The 23,048-nt window shown below is 45.0% G+C and overlaps 2 protein-coding genes across 2 annotated transcripts in view; one reads left to right on the plus strand and one right to left on the minus strand.

Annotated features, from left to right (window-relative positions):
* The first annotated feature begins 2,392 nt into the window (after positions 1-2,392).
* Positions 2,393-11,940, plus strand: LOC118089968 (pepsin A). Its single transcript, XM_035125235.3, has 9 exons — positions 2,393-2,869; positions 3,449-3,605; positions 4,967-5,084; positions 5,683-5,801; positions 7,344-7,543; positions 8,878-8,994; positions 9,277-9,412; positions 10,667-10,759; positions 11,663-11,940. The coding sequence occupies exons 1-9, from the start codon at positions 2,724-2,726 to the stop codon at positions 11,813-11,815; spliced, it is 1,239 nt and encodes a 412-aa protein (XP_034981126.2). The 5' UTR covers positions 2,393-2,723; the 3' UTR covers positions 11,816-11,940.
* A 900-nt stretch (positions 11,941-12,840) lies between these two features.
* Positions 12,841-23,048, minus strand: part of VWCE (von Willebrand factor C and EGF domains) — a 28,803-nt gene continuing 18,595 nt past the window's right edge. The window contains exons 13-20 of the mRNA XM_035123917.3: positions 22,377-22,494; positions 22,145-22,230; positions 20,938-21,034; positions 19,733-19,815; positions 17,948-18,038; positions 17,441-17,523; positions 16,255-16,360; positions 12,841-15,046 (exon numbers count right to left, since the gene is read on the minus strand). Of these exons, the coding sequence (XP_034979808.3) occupies positions 14,289-15,046; positions 16,255-16,360; positions 17,441-17,523; positions 17,948-18,038; positions 19,733-19,815; positions 20,938-21,034; positions 22,145-22,230; positions 22,377-22,494 (1,422 nt within the window). The 3' untranslated portion in view covers positions 12,841-14,288. The remainder of the gene's footprint in view (positions 15,047-16,254; positions 16,361-17,440; positions 17,524-17,947; positions 18,039-19,732; positions 19,816-20,937; positions 21,035-22,144; positions 22,231-22,376; positions 22,495-23,048) is intronic.

Here is a 23,048-nt window from a genome sequence, read left to right on the forward strand (position 1 = left end):
TTACACTTTATGCACAATAATGTAAATGCCTTGGATGAGCTACCATGAGAAGAAATGTAAAATGTAAAAGATGCGCCTTTACAAGCAAGTGCAGTTGCTACTCACAGATGCAAAATTGTGCAGTTCTTGTTAGAGTTTTTAAAATGAAACGGAAGAATTTGGGAGAGATAAAGCATGACCAGGCCATGCAAACCAAGGGACTATGAGAGCAAGCAAACACTGAGGATGCCCTGAGAAGTGGGAGATTACAGCTGTCCAACAATAAACATGTAAACAACGTGGGTTAACACTACATTGAACATGATAGAGCTTGTGGCACCTTTTCCATCAGCCGTATACACATATAAGACCTTGTTGGGCAAGTTAGCATTGTCACAATTTTGGCAATGCCATAAAATCTAACTGATGCACATTCTTTATCTAGGAGCTATAACACCTGCCCTGTCAACTGGGCTCATAGTTACCCAGGGGCATTTTCAGACAAGCAAGTGGAAGAAGAGTAAAATTACTAGGGAACATTACAAGGTCTACTTCTCAAGCAGCAGATGAAGTGATAATTCTCTTCCTGGATTGCACCATTTCAAATGGGACTCTCAAGATTAAATTCCCACACATAGAAAACTGGCGTGTCAGGGAGAAGCCTACATTACAAGCCTTTTCTCGGGTGTTTATTGTTTGATCAGGACCTTTACTCTCTTTTTTTTTAATGAAGGAGTGTTATATCATGAGAATCTCCCCAACCCCCAGTCTAGATACAGGTTTACCAAGTCAGCTGATGTTTGTGACCTGAGATGCCCAGGATTGGAGGCATTATAGGTCAAGAAATTAAAACTAACGGAAACTATTTATCAGTTTCACCAATTTATTGAGTTCTATAATCTACTCTTTCTGCGAAATGTCCCCAAGCAATTAAATTCCATTAATTAACAAACTACACAAGAGTATCAGGAGGCAGCTGATAAACAGTATTTGCAATGCCATTTTCATCTTTTACGATAAATAAGGAGCAGATATGCAGCATGGCAGTATCAGGCCAGTCAGCACAATAACTTTAGTAAAGGTCGCCCGAGAACTCATACACATCTATCCCACATTGCAATCCACTTAATTTTCTGGGGGTTTGCTTGTTCCTGCCAGTTCAGGACCCCAATAGCTTTAATGGTAAATAAAGTTTGTTATCTAATGCTTGCAATGACAGTGTCTGATGGAAAAACCCTAACTTTTCTAAGCACTTCACTTGCAGTTACCCCATCCAGAATCATAACCGTACGTGAGTATATGTAACTGTGCTGTCACACCTTCAATAGATGCCTGTAACACTGTTTCATATATGACCTTACAGCAAATCTGGGTTTGCTACCTTTCTGGAGAATAATGGCTTTTATTGTACATTTAAAAATTTGTTGTTTTATGGGAAATCACTATTTCTCAGAAAATAAATTAACTTTAATTTAAAAAAATGTCCAGTAGCACCTTAGAGACCAACTAAGTTTATTCTGGGTATAAGCTTTCATGTGGGAAAATGTTTTCTGCTCTGCAATGGATGCAGTAGCAGAAGTATCAGTAGCAGAAGTATTCTAGATCCATCACAACTCAAATAATGCACAAAACTCTAGATCCATCACAAATGCACAAAACTCTAGATCCATCACAACTCAAATAATGCACAGCATTGGCCCTACTGTTAGGCAGAGTGAGGCAGCAGATGATTAAAAGCAAGGAATGACTAGGGATGTGTTTATCAAACGGCCTTTCCTGCACCAACTAAGATAGACCAATGCCCTCAAGTACAGCAGGTGTCCATCACCAGGGCTGAAGTAAGATTTAATAGCTAGTCTTTTGTAAATGGAACAGGAGAGTTACAGCAAAATGTCTCAAGTTAGTTTTGACAACCCATGTACTTTAAAAATGCTTTGAAAGAGAGGCTAGATTTTTTTTTAAAAAAAGTTGGCTCCTATTTTTTTAAAAGTTCATAAAATGGCACATGGACAGGAAAAGGGTCTAGCTTTGTGCCTTACTATTAATGATATCAATGGCATCATAAGACTGGCTCCCATTACACTAATGCAACCAGATTTCACGTAGTACTACTGCAAATGCAACCAACATGCTAGTTTAGGGGAAGGGGTTGCATTCTCCCAGTGACAACTTATTGCTGTCTGTCCCAAACACACCCAGAATAACAAAGATGAGTGACTGCATTTACCACAGTTTCTAGGAGTTCAACTATCAGGTGATCTTTAGCTATGCTGCTGTGCTACAATATAAAATATTATTAAACAGCATATTTAAAATACAATTCCTTACATTTTTGGGGTGTTTTTTTTTTTGAAGAAAACATATTTGTGCTTATTGTCCTGAGTACTATAATAAGAAAATGTTTTCTTTTTTTGTAAACTAAGTCCTACTCAGAGTAGGCCCATTAGAATTGATAGACACTGTGAACTTAGGCCCATGTATATCAATCGGTCTACTCTAAGTAGGACTTGGTTGAATACAATCCATTATATAAGTGCCCTTGACACCTGCCAATGTGTTCTGATGGGTTTTAATGTCACATGAGTTTCAGCACCCTTTTAGGTCAAGATCCTAATGCAAATGGAAATGAATGAACTTGGAACGTTCCTGTAAGCCTTTTCTTTAAGGGCATAAAAAAAATCTTATCAGGAAGGTTTGCATTTCTTATCGGAGTTGCAAATACAATATGAAAGACTTGGAGCTCCATGTATATAAGAAGAAGCACCCTGCTGTGTTGCTCTACATTGGGACCCACATTTCATTTTCATCAACGGCTTGGGGATAAAGGAGACATCATGAAGTTGCTTTTGCTTCTGGGCTTGGTGGCACTCTCCCAGTGCTTGGTGACCAAGTAAGTACTGGGATTTCAGCTTTCTTGAAGGAAAGGAGGTACACTCTTCTTCAGAAACATCCAGCCTTATTTTTAAATCAGGGGTGGTGAACCTATAGCCCTCCAGATTTTGTTAGATACAACTCTCATCAGTCTTCACTATTGGCCATGCTAACTGGGACTGATGGGTTTTGGAATCCAACAACATCTGGAAGGCCACATATCCTAACCAGGCTCTAAACTTTGTTCAACAAGCTCTTTCAGCAAACTTTCTGTCTCTGATGCCAAGCAAGCCATAAACCCTTTGCTATGCCTCAGTTCTACCCCCAAGAACTAAAGAAAGCATTAAAAAAATTATCTACGGTATCTATTCAGCCAGCTACAAAAGCCCTATACATTCTTAGGGTAGGATGTGCCATCTTTCTATAAAAAACTTGGTGAAGCTATTCTTGACTAGGATCTCCAAGGTCTACTACATTGCAAATACTGAAAGTCCTAAAACAAACTTTGCTTTGCAAGCTTTGATAACTAGAATTTTTTTTTCTCCTATCACCTTGCCATCTTTCTTTCTTTTTCCCCTTCTCATCCTTTGCTGTTTAGGGTCCCTCTGAAGAAAGGGAAATCCCTGAGGCAAAATCTTAAAGAACATGGGCTGCTGGAAAAATACCTGGAGAAACATCCTCACAACTTGGGCTCAAAGTATTTCCCCAGCCAAGGCAACGCAAATGCCGCTGAGCCTTTGGAGAATTACATGGATGTAAGTATTCTTTATTCATAGGTTATAACTGAAATAATAAATTACTTTGTTGTTGTTTAGTCGTTTAGTCGTGTCCGACTCTTCGTGACCCCATGGACCAGAGCACGCCAGGCACTCCTGTCTTGCACTGCCTCCCGCAGTTTGGTCAAACTCATGTTCGTAGCTTCGAGAACACTGTCCAACCATCTTGTCCTCTGTCGTCCCCTTCTCCTAGTGCCCTCAATCTTTCCCAACATCAGGGTCTTTTCCAAGGATTCTTCTCTTCTCATGAGGTGGCCAAAGTATTGGAAATAAATTACTAGTCTGGCTTATTGAGTTTTGGTAAAGAGAAGGAACTGACCAGGGTTAATATGTGCTTGCAAAATTAGTTCACTCGGTATAAAATTAAAATCTGATAAGGAGAAGATCAGGAGTGGGACCTACATCTTGGTAACCAGTCAACCCAATCGATCCCTTCCAAAAATTCCCACACCAATCTCCATTGCTAAGCATCCTTGGTTTGTTCTTCAGCCACTTCTATCCTTCACTGAGGCACTCCTATCACAGCACTTAGTGTTCCACTGCCAGAGATTACCCTTAGAACTTCTCCAGATCACCTTTCTATTAGCATTCATATTGATTTGCTTCTACAAAGTTTATGTGGTAGTTAGACTATGCCTGGACTTTATTGAGCATTTGCTCTGTTTATTTATGGGGCAGTTATACCACAGTGAGCATTCCTCCTGATCTGCTTGAAAGGTGTTTACATGTCTTCCTGTTAATAATTTGTTCATCCCATACTTTCCCCATCATTTTTCTAATGGTCAAAAGTCAGGTTTTTTAAAAAGTGAATTTGTTGCTCTAGGTCAATGGAGCACTTTAATCCACTTTAATTGTGCAAACCTAAAGCACCCTTAGATCTGAGGTGTAATGTATTTAGAACAGGCATCATTTTAGCAGAGGTTTCCATGCAAACCCCTTCCTGAATGCTGAAGTGGTTTGCATGGACTCCTGCCAAACTGAGCAGGATTTAACCCTGCTGCTTGGACTGCACAAACCCTGTTCCCAACAGGGAACAGGTATGCACAGCCAACATGGAATTTAACCCTGCCCTCCTGCCTATCAGATGATGTCACAAGTGATGTCAGCTGATGGGCAGGTGGCTGTGGTTTGGAGAAAGTGGCCTTGAGGGCCAACTTGGACTCCTGGTGGACCAAGATTGGCCCACAGGCCAAAAGTTCTCCACCCTTGTCATATGAGCTCCCAATGAACCAATCAGAATGGATGCTCAGTAAGCGGGTCATCAGGAAGAACTTCTGCCTCCAGGTGAATCTTCTGTGGTGCAACAGTAATGATAACACCCCATTTTCTTCCCCCCACAGATTGAGTACATTGGCACCATCTACATCGGTACTCCACCACAGCAGTTCACAGTCCTCTTTGACACCGGCTCCTCCAACTTGTGGGTCCCTTCTGTGTACTGCTCCAGCTCAGCCTGCTGTAAGTAGCCTTTAGAAGTGGGAATGGACTGGGTAATCCTTTCAGCCCATGCCCAGTGATCACCTCCTTAATGTGTATTCATGGTGGTCATGCAAAATGCAGCCCTCATACTAGGCTTAAGTGGACAGTTGCCTAGACTAGCCCATGGCAGGTGGCAATAAAGGGAATCGAGCTGGAACAACAACACAAGCTCTACCTTCACATATGGCAGGGGTAAAGAACCGTTCTCAGCCCGAGGGTCACAATCTCCCATGGGCAACTTTTCAGGACCTGGGATGGGGAAGGAAGAGCCCTCGGGGGCAGGCAGAGAGGCCTGAAGGGTTGCATTTGGCCCCTACTTCTTCAGGAGGTTCCCCACCCCTAATATTTGGGGGAGTGACATGAGGGGATATTTCTCTCTGCATCTACTGGACTGGCTGGAGAGGAGAATTCCCCCAAGCACTGGCCAGGTGTCTTCCCCTTACAACCACAGCCAGCTCCCATTCAGCTGAGGTTGGAGGAAAGAGCTTTCACATTGTAGTACTGAGGCAGCTCACGTCTGTATACATGTTAAACCTGAATGCCACAACATTGCGGATTAACTCCTTTGTGTTTTCAGCAAACCACAACCGCTTCAACCCCCAACAGTCCTCCACCTACCAGGCCACCAGCCAGAGCCTCTCCGTCACATATGGCACCGGGAGCATGACTGGATTCCTAGCCTATGACACCGTCCAGGTAAAGTGCTAGGGGACAAAGAACGATGGGCAGCCAGCTTGGAAGCTAAGCACTGGGCATAGGTGGATAAAGAGGAGCAGTACTGATCGAGAACCAGTGCTTTTTCTGGGGGTTCTCAAGGATATGCAGTTCTGGCACCTCTTTTTCTAGAAGAAAAGCACTGCTGAGAACCATAGAACTAAAATGCTCTACATCACTCTTTGCCAGCTTGGTAAGCTTCAGATGTTTTGGGCTATGCTCCTCATCAGCCTCAGCCAGCACAGCTTTCAGAATCTGCATTACAAGTCATATTCTATACTTTACAGCTTGCACTTAGCTATGCTAGATTCCCTGTTATCTAGATTCCCTGCACAATTAGTACAAGGTTTTTGAAATTTATATAGAGTAGAATTTACCTAATGACTCCTGGCAGTGCAATATCTGCCTGAGGGTTTCTGCTTGTGCAATGGGGCTCCCCCCCCTCTCCTCCCCAACTTGTCCAGCAGTGCACCCTCCTTTTTTCTGGGGGGGAGTATTTGGGAGAACACCCAAAACAGATGGAGGGGAGATAATTCCGTCTGGCAAACTGCAAGACATTCACCACAGCACAATGTTGAATTCCACCCAGAGTGTTTTTCCTAGGTTCTCAAAGGACTCCACAAACATTGGTCCCATTTGAATAGAACTCAGAATCAGTTTAGTGCTACACAAATGAGCCTGCTTCAGACTTGTTGTTGTGTTTAAGGTCAAAATGTGGTTAATTTAAACAATGGCTTATTTAACTAATCCAAGATCAAACTATGGTTTCTGATCCTGGCCTTCTTCAATAAACCATAGTTTAAGCTATCAGCAGTTCCAGGTCTGAAAGTAACGACAGCATGGTTAATTTAAAAATGGAAATGAGTACTTCTTTTGTTCCATGTCAGAGGAGGATTGCTCATGTACTACTAAAACTATGGTTTAGCATTAGGTCCAAGCCAGGCCAATATCATAGCAGTCCTTGCAACAGACCACTACTGTATTATGATTCTCATGTTAAGGGCAAGGAGACCGAGAGTGGCTTACCTAACACTACTTTTCCAATTTGTGGATGAGCTGAGCTTTGGAGAAGGGGAATTCCAGCTCACACTCAAGATTACACCAGCTGAAAAGCAAAAAAAGAGCCTTTATTAGGATTGCTATACTGTATTTCAAAAAGTGAAAATCTGGACACAAAAATTGTTGAGCTTTTATTTCAAAATCTCCAAGAGAGAGAGAGGGGGGTTTAAAGCTTTCTCCACCCCACCCCCTTTGGAAATTCGCAAAAAAATTAACACTTCCAATATGGGCTGCCATATGCCTGGGTTTCCCCAGACATTTCAACTGATTTCTGAAATTTCCGCCTGCCCGCCATTTTTGATGGATGAATTCCAACTATGTCCAGGAAATTCTAGATGTGTAGCAGCCCTAGCCTTCATTATGTTGCATGGTTAACAAAAAGTACTGCCCACTACATCAGCTAGGAAGTGGAATATTTTCATTTAATTTCATAATGTATCTGACTGTGGCTTCCCTCCCACATAGGTGGGAAGTATTGAGGTCACCAACCAGATCTTTGGCCTGAGTGAGACCGAGCCTGGCACTTTCCTTTATTATTCCCCCTTTGATGGAATCTTGGGTCTGGCTTATCCCAGCATTGCCTCCTCTGGTGCAACTCCTGTCTTTGACAACATGATGAGCGAGGGTCTGGTGTCTCAGGATCTCTTTTCCGTCTACCTGAGTTCGTAAGTATGAGCTATCTGAGAGCATCTCCCCACAACGAAGTGCAGCAGAGGCCCATTGCTAATGGACAGTGGACACGAGCACTAAGTAGGTTGTTTCTAGAAACTCAGCAGCAGGGAAACTTGTGCTGGATAGTAAGTGGACTGGACTGGATGGCCCTTGTGGTCTCTTCCAACTCTATGATTCTAAGTCCAGAATTTGACCCAAATACCAAATTTAGCTTCATGTCTAAACACAAAACTGCATGCAATAGTCTCTTTAAAATACTGTATTGGGGATGCTGACTTTATTCCCCACTAGCCATCACCATATCAAGCATCACTTAGGGCTCAGCTGGACAATGAACTAGTAAAGGTAAAGGGATCCCTGACCATTAGGTCCAGTCGTGACTGACTCTGGGGTTGCGGCGCTCATTTTGCATTATTGGCCGTGGGAGCCGGAGTACAGCTTCCAGGTCATGTGGCTAGCATGACAAAGCCGCTTCTGGCGAACCAGAGCAGCACACGGAAACGCCGTTTACCTTCCCACTGTAGTAGTCCCTATTTATCTACTTGCATTTTGACATGCTTTCAAACTGCTAGGTTAGTAGGAGCTGGGACAGAGCAATGAGAGCTCACCCCGTCGCAGGGATTCGAACCGCCAACCTTCTGATCAGCAAGCTCTAGGCTCTGTGGTTTAACCCACAGCGCCACCTGGGTCCCGCAGGACAATGAACTAAATATATTACAATGCTATGGTTTTCTTTACTCTCTATGCATGCCTTTAGTAGGTGGTGGTGGTGATGTAACACATTTTATAAGTGATTGTTGCGCTTTACTTACTCTGACAGCATAGTCTTTACAACAGCATGGATGGCAAACCTGTGTCCCTTCTGATGTTGTTGGACTCTGACTCCCATCAGTCTCAGCCAGCATTTTGGGGTGGGATTCAATCACATACTGAAAGCTTATTTGGAGCTCTTGTGCAACAAGCCCATTTCCCCAAAAGATTAAAAGGAGAATAATTTCCTTATTTGCAATAAGGAAACTGATGGGGAAATGCAGGGGAAAGCGTGGATAACACTTGCTTTGATGCAACGCCATCTATCCTCCCCACAAACAAATAGGAACGAATGCTTATTAAATGTACAACATCATCAAATCTCCCTGCAAGCAAATGAGGATGGACGCTCAATAAACAGATAATCTGAAAGCACCCAATGTGAAAGACTCTCTGCCTGAGATTCTGGGCAGCTGTAAGCAGTCAAAGTAAAAAATAATGAGCTAGGTGGGAAAATAGTCCACTCCCAATAGTCATATAGGGCAGGGTCTTATAGTCCTCTGTTGTTTTTCCGCAGCAATGACCAGAGTGGAAGCTTTGTGATGTTTGGTGGTGTCGACTCATCCTACTATTCCGGGAACCTCTACTGGGTGCCTCTCTCTTCCGAGTCTTACTGGCAGATCACTCTGGACAGGTAACAACAACTTCAGTCATCACTTCCATCAGAGGCCACCAAGAAGAAGGTGCAGAATATGATGTGATGAACCGAGACACATGTGAGATTCAGAGAATAGCTGAGGGAGGGAGAGTGAGCAGGAAAGAGGCAGAGAGAGCAGCCATGGGAAGTTGTACCTTACACGCAATGGGTGGATCTCATGAGAGCATTTCTCCCACATTTCCTCACGGGCACCTTGTGGGCAAAAAGACGAAGGTTGCTTTCTCTTTGTCACATTTGACCTGCCTGTGTTCTCTTCAGCATCACCATGAATGGCCAGGCTATTGCTTGTTCCGGCGGCTGCCAAGCTATTGTTGACACTGGTACCTCTCTCTTGGCTGGTCCCCCTCAAGGCATTTCTAACATTCAGTACTACATTGGTGCAAGCAGCGGTGAGGTAAGGAAAGAAGGGAGGCTTTTGACAGTGTGTGTGTGTGTGTGTTCAATGCTAATTCCAACTCCTGGGTTGCTGTTTTTTAAAAAAGCACTGATGTAGGCCAGCAATGGGAAACATGTGGCTCTTCAAATGTTGTTGAACACCAACTCCTATCAGCCCCCGCCAGCATGGCCAATGGCCAGGGATGATGGGAGATGTAGGCCAGCAACATTAAGAGGGCCACAAGCATAGCTGCCAAGTTTTCCCTTTTCTCGCGAGGAAGCCTATTCAGCATAAGGGAAAATCCCTGTAAAAAAGGGATAAGTTGGCAGCTATGGCCACAAGTTCCTCACATTTGTGGTAGGCCAAAATCAGATTATGGAGAGAGAAAGGGGGAATGGCAAGTTGGTTATTCTTCAGCCTTCCTGTGACCTTTCTCCATTGTACAAAGAACCTTCTGCTAGTGGCTGGAAGGCAGGATAAATATTGATATACCTGTATGTGAGTCTGAGGTTTTTTTTAAAAAAAAAATTGAGATGCTTGGGGTTTTAGAAGAAAAGTTACTTTGGTGCTATTGTTATGGTGGATGCAAACAGCTTCTCTAAGAAAGATTTTCTGCTGCAGGAGCATTGCCTTTTCAATCCGAAATAGACTATTGCCAAGAAAAGGTCATTTCAATCCAAACACCAGCCAGCTAGCACTATCATGGGATGGCTGTGCAAGAAGGTGGTTGCTTGTAGTGGCAAGTGGGCCAATTCCAGCCCTGCCCTCATGATTTGAGTGGTGCTATTTGTTTTCTATACTGCATTCCCCACCCCACCCCGGAGCTGTCACAATCATTTCCTCTATTTGCAACGTTCAGGGTGTGCGTGCTGCTGCTTTTGCAGCCAAAACAGCAGCACCCATGCACCAGAGGAAGGCCTGAGGAGCCTCTAAGATTTGCAGAAATAGAACAATCTTTAGGAAACCTGAAGGGTGGGGGGGACTCCAGATACAGTCCAATGAAGGCCACAGAACACTGAATTGTTTAGGTGGGAGCAGAAAATCAGGGATGGGGTGGAGTGGAGTGGAATAAAGTCGAGTGACTGGAATCCTGAACAGTAGGAACTCCACACTTCAACATTATGTTGAAGGTCCTATTTGTATCAACTAATGTCCTTCCCTGGGCCCTTGCACTTGGACTAATTGTTGGTTTTTCCTTTTGCTCTCAACATTTGAAGGCACAGTGCCAAATGGCTAATCTTGTCCATTTTTATTTGTTCTAATCCCCATCAGGTCAGCTGCAGTTCCATGAACAGCCTACCTGACATTGTTTTCACCATAAATGGTTATGAGTTCCCTGTGCCTGCCAGTGCCTACATCCGCCAGGTAAGGGCCATGATTCATCTAACCTGGAATTTTCTCGAATTGTTTCTGCGAAGGGATCAGCCTGCTGATTAAATCAGTCCTGCTGGCTAGGACCCGAACCAATGGAGTCAAGTTACAAGAAGGGAGATTCTGACTAAACATCAGGAAGAACTTTCTGATAGTAAGAGCGGTTTGACAGTGGAACAGACTTCCCCAGAAGGTGGTGGACTCTCCTTCCTTGGAGGTTTCTAAGCAGAGGTTGGATGGCCATCTGTCATGAATGCTTTAGCTGAGATTCCTGCATTGCAGGGAGTTGGACTAGATGACCCTTGGGTCCATTCCAACTCTACAATTCTATGATTCTATGAAAAGTTGATAGGAATCAGATTAATGAAGGGGTAATAATATAAATGCAATAATATAAACCTTAGGAAAGATCCACACCATACATTTGAAGTGCATCCAGTGCACATTTAAAGCACATGACTTCCTTCCCAAGAATCCTGGGAAGTGTTGTTTGTTAAGGGTACTGGGAATTGTAGCTCTGTGAGGGGGGAACTACAGTTCTCAGGATTCTTTGAGAGAAGTCATGAGCCTTGGATATGCTTTAAATGTATAGTGTGAACCTGCAGGGTATGTGTGTGTGGGGGGGGGGGAGAGAATCTCCTAATGCCACATTCCATAAAATGCACAAGCATTCAAGCAACACATGGCTGAATGAAAGGAAGGTGTGCTAGGGAGATAGCTGGTGTCCATTGAGTGACACAAACCACAAAACCCTCCTTATATCAATGACAGGACAGTCCCCACCCAACCTCACTTCAACATAGATGCTCTGTGAAGGGTCTCCCATGCCAGTGAAGCTACTCGGGAAGTGTGACACAAAAGCCAACACTAAGCATATCTTGTTTTCCCTTGTTTCAGGGCCAAAATGGCTATTGCACAAGTGGCTTTGAGTCCATCAGCATTCCTACTCAGTCTGGCGAGCTGTGGATCCTTGGGGATGTCTTCATCCGCGAGTACTACTGTGTCTTTGACAGAGCGAACAACCAGGTCGGCTTGGCCCCTGTGGCATGAACGTGACAACATCTATTGGCAAAATGATTCCCTCAATGTTGTTTTTACTTGCTGGGACTAAATTTAGTCACTATGCTCCCTCCCCACAAGCTGAAACATTAATAACAGTAGAATAAAAGAATATAAAGCAAATGAATTTTGGTTTGCATTCCTCACAGACTGAATACATAGCTATCTAAGTAAGTATTACCAGTGAGAAAGTGGAGCTGGTTTTCCTTTTTTGTGTTCCTCTTTTCTAGTTTCCCTGGCTAGATCTGTTGAGCAACTTAAAACACAACACACAATACCACTCTATCCTGAATTTCTGTTCATCAGTTCCATGTGAGAACACCAGTTCCATGTGAGAACTTCAACTATTTTTTACGCGTCAGAGCAACTTGCTCTGTCCATTCCTTATAAACTTCGTTCCGCTGAACTTCTGATATGTTCTGTTGCACAGAGGGAATGCTCCCCCACTCGCTTGAAATGGGTTAACAGAATATGAAACATAGACCTAGTACTTGGGGATACCAAAGACACATGATGGCCCAAGAAAGGGGGAAGTCAGTGGCCCCAATGTTCCAGGCAGATAGGCAGGCAAGGCACGATCAGCACCTTGGAGAGAGACCTAGATGTGGATTTCAGGACCACAGCTAATAACCCTGCAGCTGAGGCACAGCATAGAAGTTGCATCAGTGTCCTGGAGCAACTAGCAGATATGTCATAGCCTGTTCTAGGTATTCATTCACCTGCTGTATGCTGCATCTGGCCATTGACTCCTTCTGGCCTGTGTTTTCAAGCCATAGGGATATCTGCTCTCCTTATCCTCTGAGCAGTCTGTGGACCAATGATCAGAATCTGGTGGCAAAAAGTGTCTCCTTGGGATTCAAGAGAGGAGAGATGGGCTCCAGTGCTAACAGCCGAGTTCCACACGGGGCAGGCCAGAGACTGGATCCACCACCTTCATCATTCCGGAGCCATGACAAAGCCCTAGTTTGGAATTCCCAGCACACACTCAGGCCACCTGACACAGCATGCTATATGTTGCAGAAATTCTTAATGTGAAACTCTTTACTTTGAATGCTTTAGATTTTAAAAGCTAAAAACAGCACTTTTGAAGAAACACAGGTTAAATTTATTTGACACAAGCGCTGGTTTTTAAAAAACAAACTCTTATTCCCCCGCTACTGCCGCCTCCCACCCCCACCCCCCACATTGGAAACATTCATCATAATGTGAAGCCAGCAATTCAGAATGCACAGCCTCAGTTAAAAATGCATCCATCTCCAGCTGCCTGATGGGAGGTAGAAGAACCAGTAATACAGACTGAAGAGTGGACTGCAGAGATTAGATTTACACTGGACATGCTACAAGCTACTTTCCAAACTACCAAACTATGTTCCAAAAATAATTGACATCCAGGATTCCTAAACATTGAGTTTTAAGAAGTGCTGTTTCATAATGGGACCCAGAGAGAATTCTCTTAGCAACCTCACAAAATTACAATCCCTGGAGTTTGGGGCAGGGGTAGGGGGAAGCCACGGCAACTAGTCTGGTTTCAAATGTCCAGTACAGATGCATCCTTATTAGACACCTCTCTGAGGTAGTTAAACAACATCTGTCCTGCCACCAGTTTCACGAGTTGGTTGCAAACACCTTCAAAGCCTAAAACAAATCCAAAAGGACCAAACCACTTTCAGGGAGGCTGGCAAGTGCCATGCTTCAGCAAAGAAAATGAAATTCATGTTGAAATTTAAATTTCAAAATGCAAATTTACCTATCAAGGGGGGGGGGGACACGACATGTTTACATTTAGCTACCACAAAACGTATGTTTTTGGTGTTTGCATAAATCTGGCTCCTGTGTACTGTAATCTGAATTTCAGAACTCCTTACACAATAGTAGATCTGGGATCAAAGCAAGAAATGGAAACTAGCCAACTTTCCTTTAAAATTATCATCCCTGAAGACTGACGTTCTCGTATAAGTCCAAAAACAGCAACAGGATACCTGTGCTAGACCTGTTGTGAGAACTTTTACTATGCAAAGGATTCCTTCCCTTGCTGGCAGCAGGCCAGTACTGCAACACAGCAGAAGAGGTGAAATTAGAAAAAGTCCTTGGTCCTTCCATATATATACTTGTCTTCTGAAGGGGCAGTAGGCTGTGCTGGAATCTTTATACTGATATTGCAAAAAAAGGAGGGTGATTATCCCATGTTGCTCTACAGCCAAGGAGACATTGCTTAGGTAAGAGCAGAAACAGGCCTTGTCATCTCAACAGTAGCTAGGGCTGAATAACTACCCCTACGAATTAGACCTGCTCTCCAAGAAAAGAGAAAGTTGCTCCTGCCAATGGTAAGTAGCAGCAGGGCCAGTTCACACCACTAGTGGCAACCTTTTTTTGGGGGGGGGGGGTAGATCCTTTTCTACCTCCTATAAGGTTAAAAGTGGTTACGTTTCTTATGTTCAAAAGCAGGCCTGGTCTTTCCTTCAAGCTATGGAGCAGTGCCACTGAGGTTTTTCTCACCACCAGGGGGCAATGTAAGGCTGCTCCCCCCAGTTTGCCGGTCCATGGGTGAACCTGTTGTGTGTGGTGGTCTGCCATCTTGAAGTTCCTGATGAGAGTCCGGACTGAGGCTGGATGAAGGGGAAAGTGTTTCTGTTGGAGGTGACAGAGGAAGGCTGTGGGTATCTGAAGGCTGAAAGGGGGTGGTGATGGACTCTGTGAGGTTAGCTACCATTAGCGGAGTGGAAGCAGGAACTGCGTTGGAGGGTGCAGGGGTCCCAGCAGTCCTTGTCATGAGGAAAAGGAGTCGAGGATGAGTCAACAGAGTGAAAAAAGAGCTTGGCCTGGTAGGAGAAGGCCTGGTGTTTCCTGGGCTATTTACAAGCGGCAAAGGAGACCCTGGTCTTATCTGAGGAGTCACAGACTGGCCTAGTTGAAAAGAAGGGGGTTTGGCACTTGGTGGCCAATTGAAATGCAGCTTGATGGGTCCTGGTCTGGTATAATGGAGACCAACATTCTCTGGTGCCGTTGGCCTCATTGGAACGATCTCCCAAGCACTTGCATTATTTGCCACAAGATGAACGTCTGGACCAAGTGAAGCAGGTGTGGGAATGGGAGTGCAGAGGCTGCAGTTCCTCTCAGATATTGGGTCCATGGAACGCCTCTGGAAGGTTTGCAAGCCTGCCTTTGATTCTCCATCTTCCAAGTGAGAATTGGCTAGGCTCTTCTCCAGTGAAGCCACATCATCTGTTGTGAAACAACCACAGACTAGGCTGAGGCAATGCTTACCCTGAATCAAGGGCGTACCCACCATTCGGCAAGTTAGGGCAGCTGCCCTACTCTAGAAGCAGGGCTGGTGGGCAGAGGCGGAGCACAGCCCGGCGGAGCGCGAGTTCGCCCTTCCCGCCGCACCGCGCCGCACCCTCCCTCCAGCTCCCCGGCGCGCCCTCAGGCAAGGCCAAGCGCGGCGGGGAACCAGGGAGCGCGGCGCGGCGGGCGGGAACGCTGAACTCGCGCTCCGCTGGGCTGGGCTCCGCCTCCGCCCACCAGCCCTGCTTCTAGGGAGGGGCACAGCCCGGCGGAGCGCGAGTTCGCTGTTCCCGCCTACTTTGTGGCCCCTCCCCTTCCGTGCCTTGGCCCCTCCCCTTGCCCCCCCCTAGTTTTGATCCTGGGTACGCCCATGCCCTGAATCATTCCAGTAAACCCAGCTTTTGGCCAAGGTTGCAGACCACAAATTCTGAACTGCAAGGGCCATAGGCGCAGATAAACACAAATGCACATTCTGCACCACACCATGAGATGCAAACACACACACATACATACATACACTGGTGGCAAATTTCTGAGTTTTCTTGATTCTGAGAAAACCTGGGCACAACTAACACTCTGCTTCCTTTGGAAGTACATTGCAATAAACTTGACAGCTTTGAGCCAATTTGCATGTTTAAAAATTTGGGGTTGGTGGGAATTAACATAAGAGACAGCCAGGAATTAGGGGAATTAGCTCCTCCTTATCCCTCACTTCCTCTACCAGAGGTGAAGTAGGCTTTATTTCACCCAGGTCAAAGGCCCAGTTTGCCACCACCCCATCTGCATCTGCATACACACACACACACACACAGAGGGAGCCTCAATGGAGCCCCTCTGGAGGCTTCACTCACAGCCAAAAACCCGGTTAGACCCCCCGCCCGCCCGCCCGCCCCGTAGCTCTGCCTCTACCAGCACACCAAATTTCATGATAGACAAATAAAAGCACTTTTTGCGGGCATTCCTGTGCATAAGGAAACTGCAGAGTTTTCCTTAAAGTGGGTAATGTTACCTGACCACACAGTTTTATTTTTCTGTTTCCAAAATGTGAAAGAATTTTCCCTGCTGTGAGATTTGACGATGCTGAATTTATATCACAACACAAAATCACATGGCAGACCCCATGCAGGTACGATGAACACCCCTACCTGGAACTTCATTACCATGGCAGTCGGGGCAGCAATGTGTAGGGGGGCCAAAGGGCTCTGCACAGGTGCTTGGACAGGGCCTCTTCTCACAACTCACCTCTCCAAGCTGAGGGACACAAAGCAACAGAGGAGCGGCTGAACTGGTTCAGACAAAAATTGGAAACCATGGCTTCTTCCTGTTTATTTATTGAAAGGGGTTTTAACCCACTCAACACTGAAACCTTCTCCCAGAGCAGCTTACAGATCACTATATACAAACCCTGCCCACAGGCTTACAATCCAGAAAGACACACCAGAAAAAAGTGGATTGGGATGAAGGAGGAGATGCACACACTCAAGTACAACTTTTTTCTGATGACCAACTGAGTTGGAAAAGCTCAAGAGGAGGAGGAGTCAAAAGTTGCTGGTCTCTCAACTGCACTGATGCAGTGCTCATGCATCCTTTCGTTTCCCTCCTCTGCTGCAGGCTGATGTATACTTAACCTGAAGCGTACTTAACCTGAAGCGAACTTTCCCATTGAAAGTAATGGAAAGTGGATTAATCCATTCCAGACGGGTCCGCAGAGTACTGTTTGCATGGTTCCCTCCCCTTTCACATATCAGAGGAAGGCTTTAAACTAACCACAATTCCCTGTGACATCATAACTTAGATTAGTGTTATGTTGATTAAACAATGGTTAGTGAAAATATGTTAGGATCAGCTTCTGGTTTAAACAAATCACAGTTCCAAGCTCAGGTGTCACAGGAAACTGGTTAGTTTAAAACAGTAAGTGGATGCTTCTGGCATAGGAATGAGGAGGAGACATGAGGGAAAGAAATAAGGAAGGAAGGAAGGAAGGAAGGAAGGAAGGAAGGAAGGAAGGAAGGAAGGAAGGAAGGAAGGAAGGAAGGAAGGAAGGAAGAAACCTTTTCCCCAAGAAGGTAAAACAACAATACTTTCAAGCTTTGGGGTTCTAGATAAAGAGCATTCATGCATTATTTTTCTAGGTTGCTGTCTTGCTAAAGGCCATCTGATCTCCTTAATGGAGCCCAGCAGTTCAGCACCTCCAAACTTTATTCCCAGGCCTGCTAACAATAATAGCACTAACACAGAGCAATGGGAAGAGCAAGAGAACAGTGTGGGAGTGGAAGTGCAGCAGCAAGCCATCCCAGGCTCCCCCCTCCCCCCAAGAGCTTCACAACTCACCTGACAAGTACAATGAATGCAGGGGTCACCTTCTGGTACAAAGACGTGTCCATTCACCACTTTCCTCCCTTTGTAATTGCAATCTACAAAAGGAGAACAGCACAACAGATATCATTTTAGCCATAGAGACATTGCACCTAGTCTGACTAGAGAGACAAGAAACCAGACATATTAGAATGGTGGTATTCACACACATAACATAAGTAGGACAGTTACTTCCTCTAGCACTAAACCGCGACTATCACAAAAATCTGGAATGTTCTAGCTACTTAATGCTGCACAGTTGCAATGTACAAGTTAACTTACCGTATATAAATGCAATTTAGAAGGCAATGGGACAACAAACCATCAGCTACTGATCTGAATACTATAAAACCATTCTAATGACTGATATATCATTTTCAGTTTTAGTGGGGTACTATATTGCACAACTAGCCCTCATTTAAAAAAAAACAGCAACAATTTTTAAATTATTATCTGGAAAAGCCCTAAGATCATAATGCTTACCATGACAAACTGGACAGCACTCTCCTTCTGGGTGGAAAGGATATGTACAAAAGACAACACAGTCCACAGGAGAACATGCCACAGAGCCTAGCTATAATAAAACACACACACACACACACACACAGAGAGAGAGAGAGAGAGAGAGAGAGAGAGAGAGAGAGAGAGAGAGAGAGAGAGATTCTGCATTAAATGGCAGAGTATAGAGAGCCTTGCCTTTCATTTCAAACCTCCCAGCCAATCTGTTTCAGGATACAGCGCATCTTATATAACCCTATGCATTTCTTACTACTTGTTTATCTGGTCCTTTTAGAGATCAATTCAACTTCTTGGCTGTGGCAGCCAGCAGCTTGGGTGCCTGGTGTAGCGCACACATCCTGCAGCCGGGGGTGGGGTGAGCCGTTCATGGGGCTGGGGCACGCTGCGTGGAGCCTCTCCGCCGCCTTCCCCCTCAGCTGTAGGGCGGCTGAAGGAGAGGCGGTGGCCAGGTGCAAGCTGCACACTGCCGTTTCAGGCAGCGTTGAGCCTGCAGGCGCTCAAGTCACCACATCACTGCCAGGAGAGCTGCGTGGCTCAGGCATGCTGTAGGCCCTACGGTAAGTGTCGGCCCCCGCGGTGTGGCACCCAGTGCCACCCGCATTTCATTGTGTTTGTTGACTGAACTAAAAAGTTTCCTGAGCCCATTTTTTTTTAAAGCTCATATTTTTGTCATTTTGTCACACACACCCCTCAGTGATGACACCCGGGGCGGCCCACCCCCCTTCCTCTGCCACTGGTGGCAGCAGCAGCAGCAAGACTTAATACAGTGTTGGAGCCCTGTTGCTTGCCTGGGCAGCAGTTGGGTTGGGGGAGCAGGAAGATTCTGCTTTAAAAAAAAAACAAATGCAGTGAACATCTCCAATTATCTCAATAACACAATATCAGCTTTTCAATAACATATGTATTTCAATAAAGACAGCATCTTTACTGCCAATACATTTTTAAAAACCAATAACAGCAATTTCAATCATATAACATTCCATATCATAAACACACTACAGCCTTCCAAATTAATAGTGCAGCCCTTTAAATGTCTCCTCAGAAGTAAGCCCTCCTGAGTTTTATTCCCAGATAAGCAGGTATAGGATTGCAGCCCAGGGTTGCATACACACTATAACTTTCATAGCACATTTGAAACACAATTTCCTTCAGAGAATTCTGCCCACAGAGTTAAAATTACCAGCAACCCTTAACAAATCACAGCGCCCTTAATTCTTTGAGGTAGATAATGTGCTTCAAATGCACTTTAGAGGAATACAGTGTATACACAGCCTAATTTTCTGGGGAAGCTGCCTTATACAATCCCAGATAAGACTTTAGCCTTCTTTGGGCTTTACATTTACAGTTAAGTAAACCTGTGTGCAAAGGCAGTGCAGGTGAGAGCATTGCCTCCACCTCTCCTGTTGCCATCTCACTTGCCTGCTGACTTGTGGAAGGCGACAGTCTGAAGCAGTGAGCCTTTTGCATCTATGGAAGCCTCCCTTTGCATTTTAGAGCGCTGATGCCTCAAAGAGGGCTGCTGTTTGTTGCTGTATTTTTGCTTGCTCTGTAGCAGGCACGGGAACACTGTGGCCTTGTTATTGGACTGCAGATCTCATCAGCCCCAGCCGGCATAGCCAGTGATCAGGGGGGATGGGAATTGTAGTCCAGTGATTGGCAGAGTCACGGTTTTCCCAAACTTGCTCTGTAGGACCTGTTACTAGGGCAGAACACTCCTTATAGGCTGGGAGAGGAGAACAGAGCACTTACCAAACAAATGCAGCTTAGGCAGGGGTCCAAGACAGAGGGGAATGTCTCATTGTTGTAAAAGACCCTTCCTGCATAGGTGCAGCCTTCAGTCAAGTAAAAAGAAAAACACGCTTAGTTTGTCAACTTGGGTCACATCAACATCCTCCTTTTATCTCATACTTTTATCTTGTGAACTGCCCTGAGATCTTTTGACAAACGGTGGTCTATACATCTAATAAATCTAATAAAAAAAATAATAGGACAATGTGGGTCATGACTCTTAACAATTACCCTTTTTCAGCCAAGGCCCCATCTACACTATACATTAAAACACCATTATTCAGCTTTAAACAGAAAGAATCCTGGGAGTTGTCGTTTGTTAAGAGGGTTGAGAGTTATTGGGATTGAACCACTTTGGGAAGTGTGGATCTGTGAAGGGAATAGGGTGTCTTCTAACTCCTCCCAGCACCCTTAACAAACCACATTTCCTGGGATTCTTGACATAAAGCCATGCATTTTTAAAGTGGTGTGGTGATGCTTTAAATGCATGGTGTGGATGGGGCCTTCCATATCCAAACAGCAACAAACAGCAGCAGTCTTCTTCAGACATTAGATTTATGGTTAGGTAAACACATGAGGGTCAGTGGGAACAAGAACACAATCTTTGCATTCCCATTCCCGGCCAAATCATGGAAGTCAATTCATGGAGCATAGTACCCTTGTGGGGTTCCCACAGATATCCAGTTAGCCGCTGTTAGAACAGGATGCTGGATTAGATGGGTCTTTGGCCTCATCCAGCAGAACTTGTCTTATGTTCTTCCTTTGGTGACTCGCCATACTTTTAATAGGCCTGGGAAATCAGGGTTCCAAAACAAGCAAGGAGCCTTCAGATACAACCCCCCCCCCCCGCTCCAGATCGTTGCACTGCTGTTTTCAGTTCTTTTTCTATATGAAAACATTTGGGGTCAAAGGAACATGCACTGTAAGAGGCATAGTATATGACAAGATACTTGTCACAGGCTGTACTTCTTACATTTTGACCCCGCTGTTATGCAGTTGCTCTCTGCACTGGTGTGTACATTAATTCTGCAATTAGAATAAGGAATGTAATATGGGGGAAAGGAGGCAAGTTAGCAACAACAGCAAAAGTTGAGTTTTCTGGCTGTGGATTCTGGTGTTCTGATTTTCCCGAGAAGAGAATAGCTGTCTGAGAAGATGGAATTTACCTGCTGAACAATCTGGACAGCACTGCCCAGGGATCCGGATTGGGTGAGGACATGTCTCCAAACACTCTGTCCTCTTACAGCTCACTGAGCCATCTGCCTGCAACAGAAAAGAACTTCACAGAAACCCACAGCACAAACAGCTGGACTGTTGCAGGCAGATAGATCGATATCACCCCAGAAGAGACTTGAATTTCTTAGAGGTATCTGTCTTCAAAGCAACAAATATTTTCTGTCCCTGCATCAGTTTTCATAAAAGGTTCCAGAATTGTTCAACTGCTTTTGACACCGAAAGTCCATGGTATGTAAGCAATAATTTTACAGTTACATTCTACAAAGGTTATTTATAATCCTAGAATTCACTGCCTGAAGTCCCGTTAACACTCAATACCGTGCTTCTCCGAAAATAAGCCATACCCCGAAAATATGCCATACTCCGAAAATAAGCCATACCCCGAAAATAAGCCATAGTGATAGGCAGTTAAACTGTACCATACTTAATAATAATAAAAAAGACATCCCCTGAAAATAAGCCACCGTGTGTTTTTTTGAGGAAAAATAAATATAAGACAGTGTCTTATTTTTGGAGAAACACAGTAGGCTAACTGCTCTGACATCACTTTGGCTAATTAAATGGTAATCACAGAAGCCATGATAACACCTCTGCCTGCCTAGATCCTCTCTGACATCACAGCAGGTCAGCAAGTGGCACTAAGGAATATAGGGCAGGCAGAGAGATCACAGGTTGAGGCGATGGCAAGAAGGAAGGCATAGGATCACTGGTGGAGGTTAATTCATTTAAAACATTTCTCTGCCACTACTCCCCCCCCCAAAAAAAGGGGTCCACAAGGCAGCTTATATAAGTCAGTGGGTTCAGCGACACTTATTGTCTATGGACTGTGAACATACTTATTTAATAAATAAAAGGCACTTCTGGGCTCCTAAGCAGTCAGGAGAGATCAAAGCCTAACTTTCATAATTTTTGTGACATACAAAAATAACACAACTATACCCCTTAGGATCCCAGCATACACAGGCAAACAGAGACTGAGGTTAGAACTACAGCACGTTGTTCCAAGTGTCGATTGGATTCTCCTAGTCCTGCCTCAGCTAAGGTGGGGGCAGCAGCAAAAGCAAAAGGCTACCATGGTTTTTGCAATAGGAGATTGTGGGGTTGAAACTGAATGAAGTAGAGCAGGTTATCATTCACCTGGCAGATGCATAACTCACAGGGATCACCCGGTGACCAGATCTGTCCAATTGGAAATTCAACTCCATTGTCATCCACAAAGCAACCTGGCCAAGAAAGGGGGAACAATGGAAGGAAGCAGCTGTGAGCACAGAGTGGGGACCTCGGCGAGAGGAAAACAAGGTGTGTGTGATGGTGGGGCAGTACAGCACAAAGATGCTTAGCTCACCAGAAGCCGTTGAGATCTCCTTACCTGTCATGGGTGCAGCCTTTCGGCAGGTGAAGCAGCACTGCCCTGGGGCCAACAGCCAATCATCTCGGGGACAGTCCAGAGTGGGACAAGGAGTGAAGGAGCACTCAACTTCACCTTGCTGGGGAAGGGCATGAGGGCACACGTTACGCACAGTAATTACAAAGATAAAGATAGGAGGTTCACAAACTCTTCCTTACTGAATTTTGCAAAACAAGGGAATCGGGTCCCACAATGCCAGGGCTTCACAAAGCCCACCACCACCTTCTACTATGCCCCTGCAGACCTTTCTTATAGAGGGCCCAAGGGCCATCAGCAGAAATATCCCTGCCTAGTGTTACTAAGGTTTGCAACAGAGACAGTTTAAAATGACTCGTCGTACTGATAGCTACTCCAAGCCTTGGCCTGTGCTAAGCAATGGGCAACATAAAACGTGCAAAGATCTTCAAGAAAGTCTGTAGCTCGGTAGCAGAGCATCTCCCTTGCAAGCAGAGGGCGCCCAGTTCAATTCCTGCTGTCCCCAGGTAGGGCTGGGAAAAGGTCCTCCCTGAAGCCCTGGAGAGCCGCTGTCAGTCAGAGCAGGCAGTATAGAGCTGGATGGAGCAAGGTTCGAACTCAGGCAGATTCCCATGTTCCCAGCTGAATTGACATGTAAAGTCAGTGCAGCAGAGGGAA

This window comes from Zootoca vivipara, chromosome 1 (genome assembly GCF_965207765.1).
Source record: "Zootoca vivipara chromosome 1, rZooViv2.hap1.1, whole genome shotgun sequence".
In the NCBI taxonomy this organism is placed as follows: Eukaryota; Metazoa; Chordata; class Lepidosauria; order Squamata; family Lacertidae; genus Zootoca; species Zootoca vivipara.

Coding starts and splice junctions, on each gene's coding strand:
- LOC118089968 (XM_035125235.3), top strand. CDS start 2,724: ATGTATATAAGAAGAAGCACCCTGCTGTGTTGCTCTACATTGGGACCC. Junction 3,606..4,966: donor CTTTGGAGAATTACATGGAT/GTAAGTATTCTT, acceptor TTCCCCCCACAG/ATTGAGTACATTGGCACCAT. Junction 9,413..10,666: donor TTGGTGCAAGCAGCGGTGAG/GTAAGGAAAGAA, acceptor AATCCCCATCAG/GTCAGCTGCAGTTCCATGAA.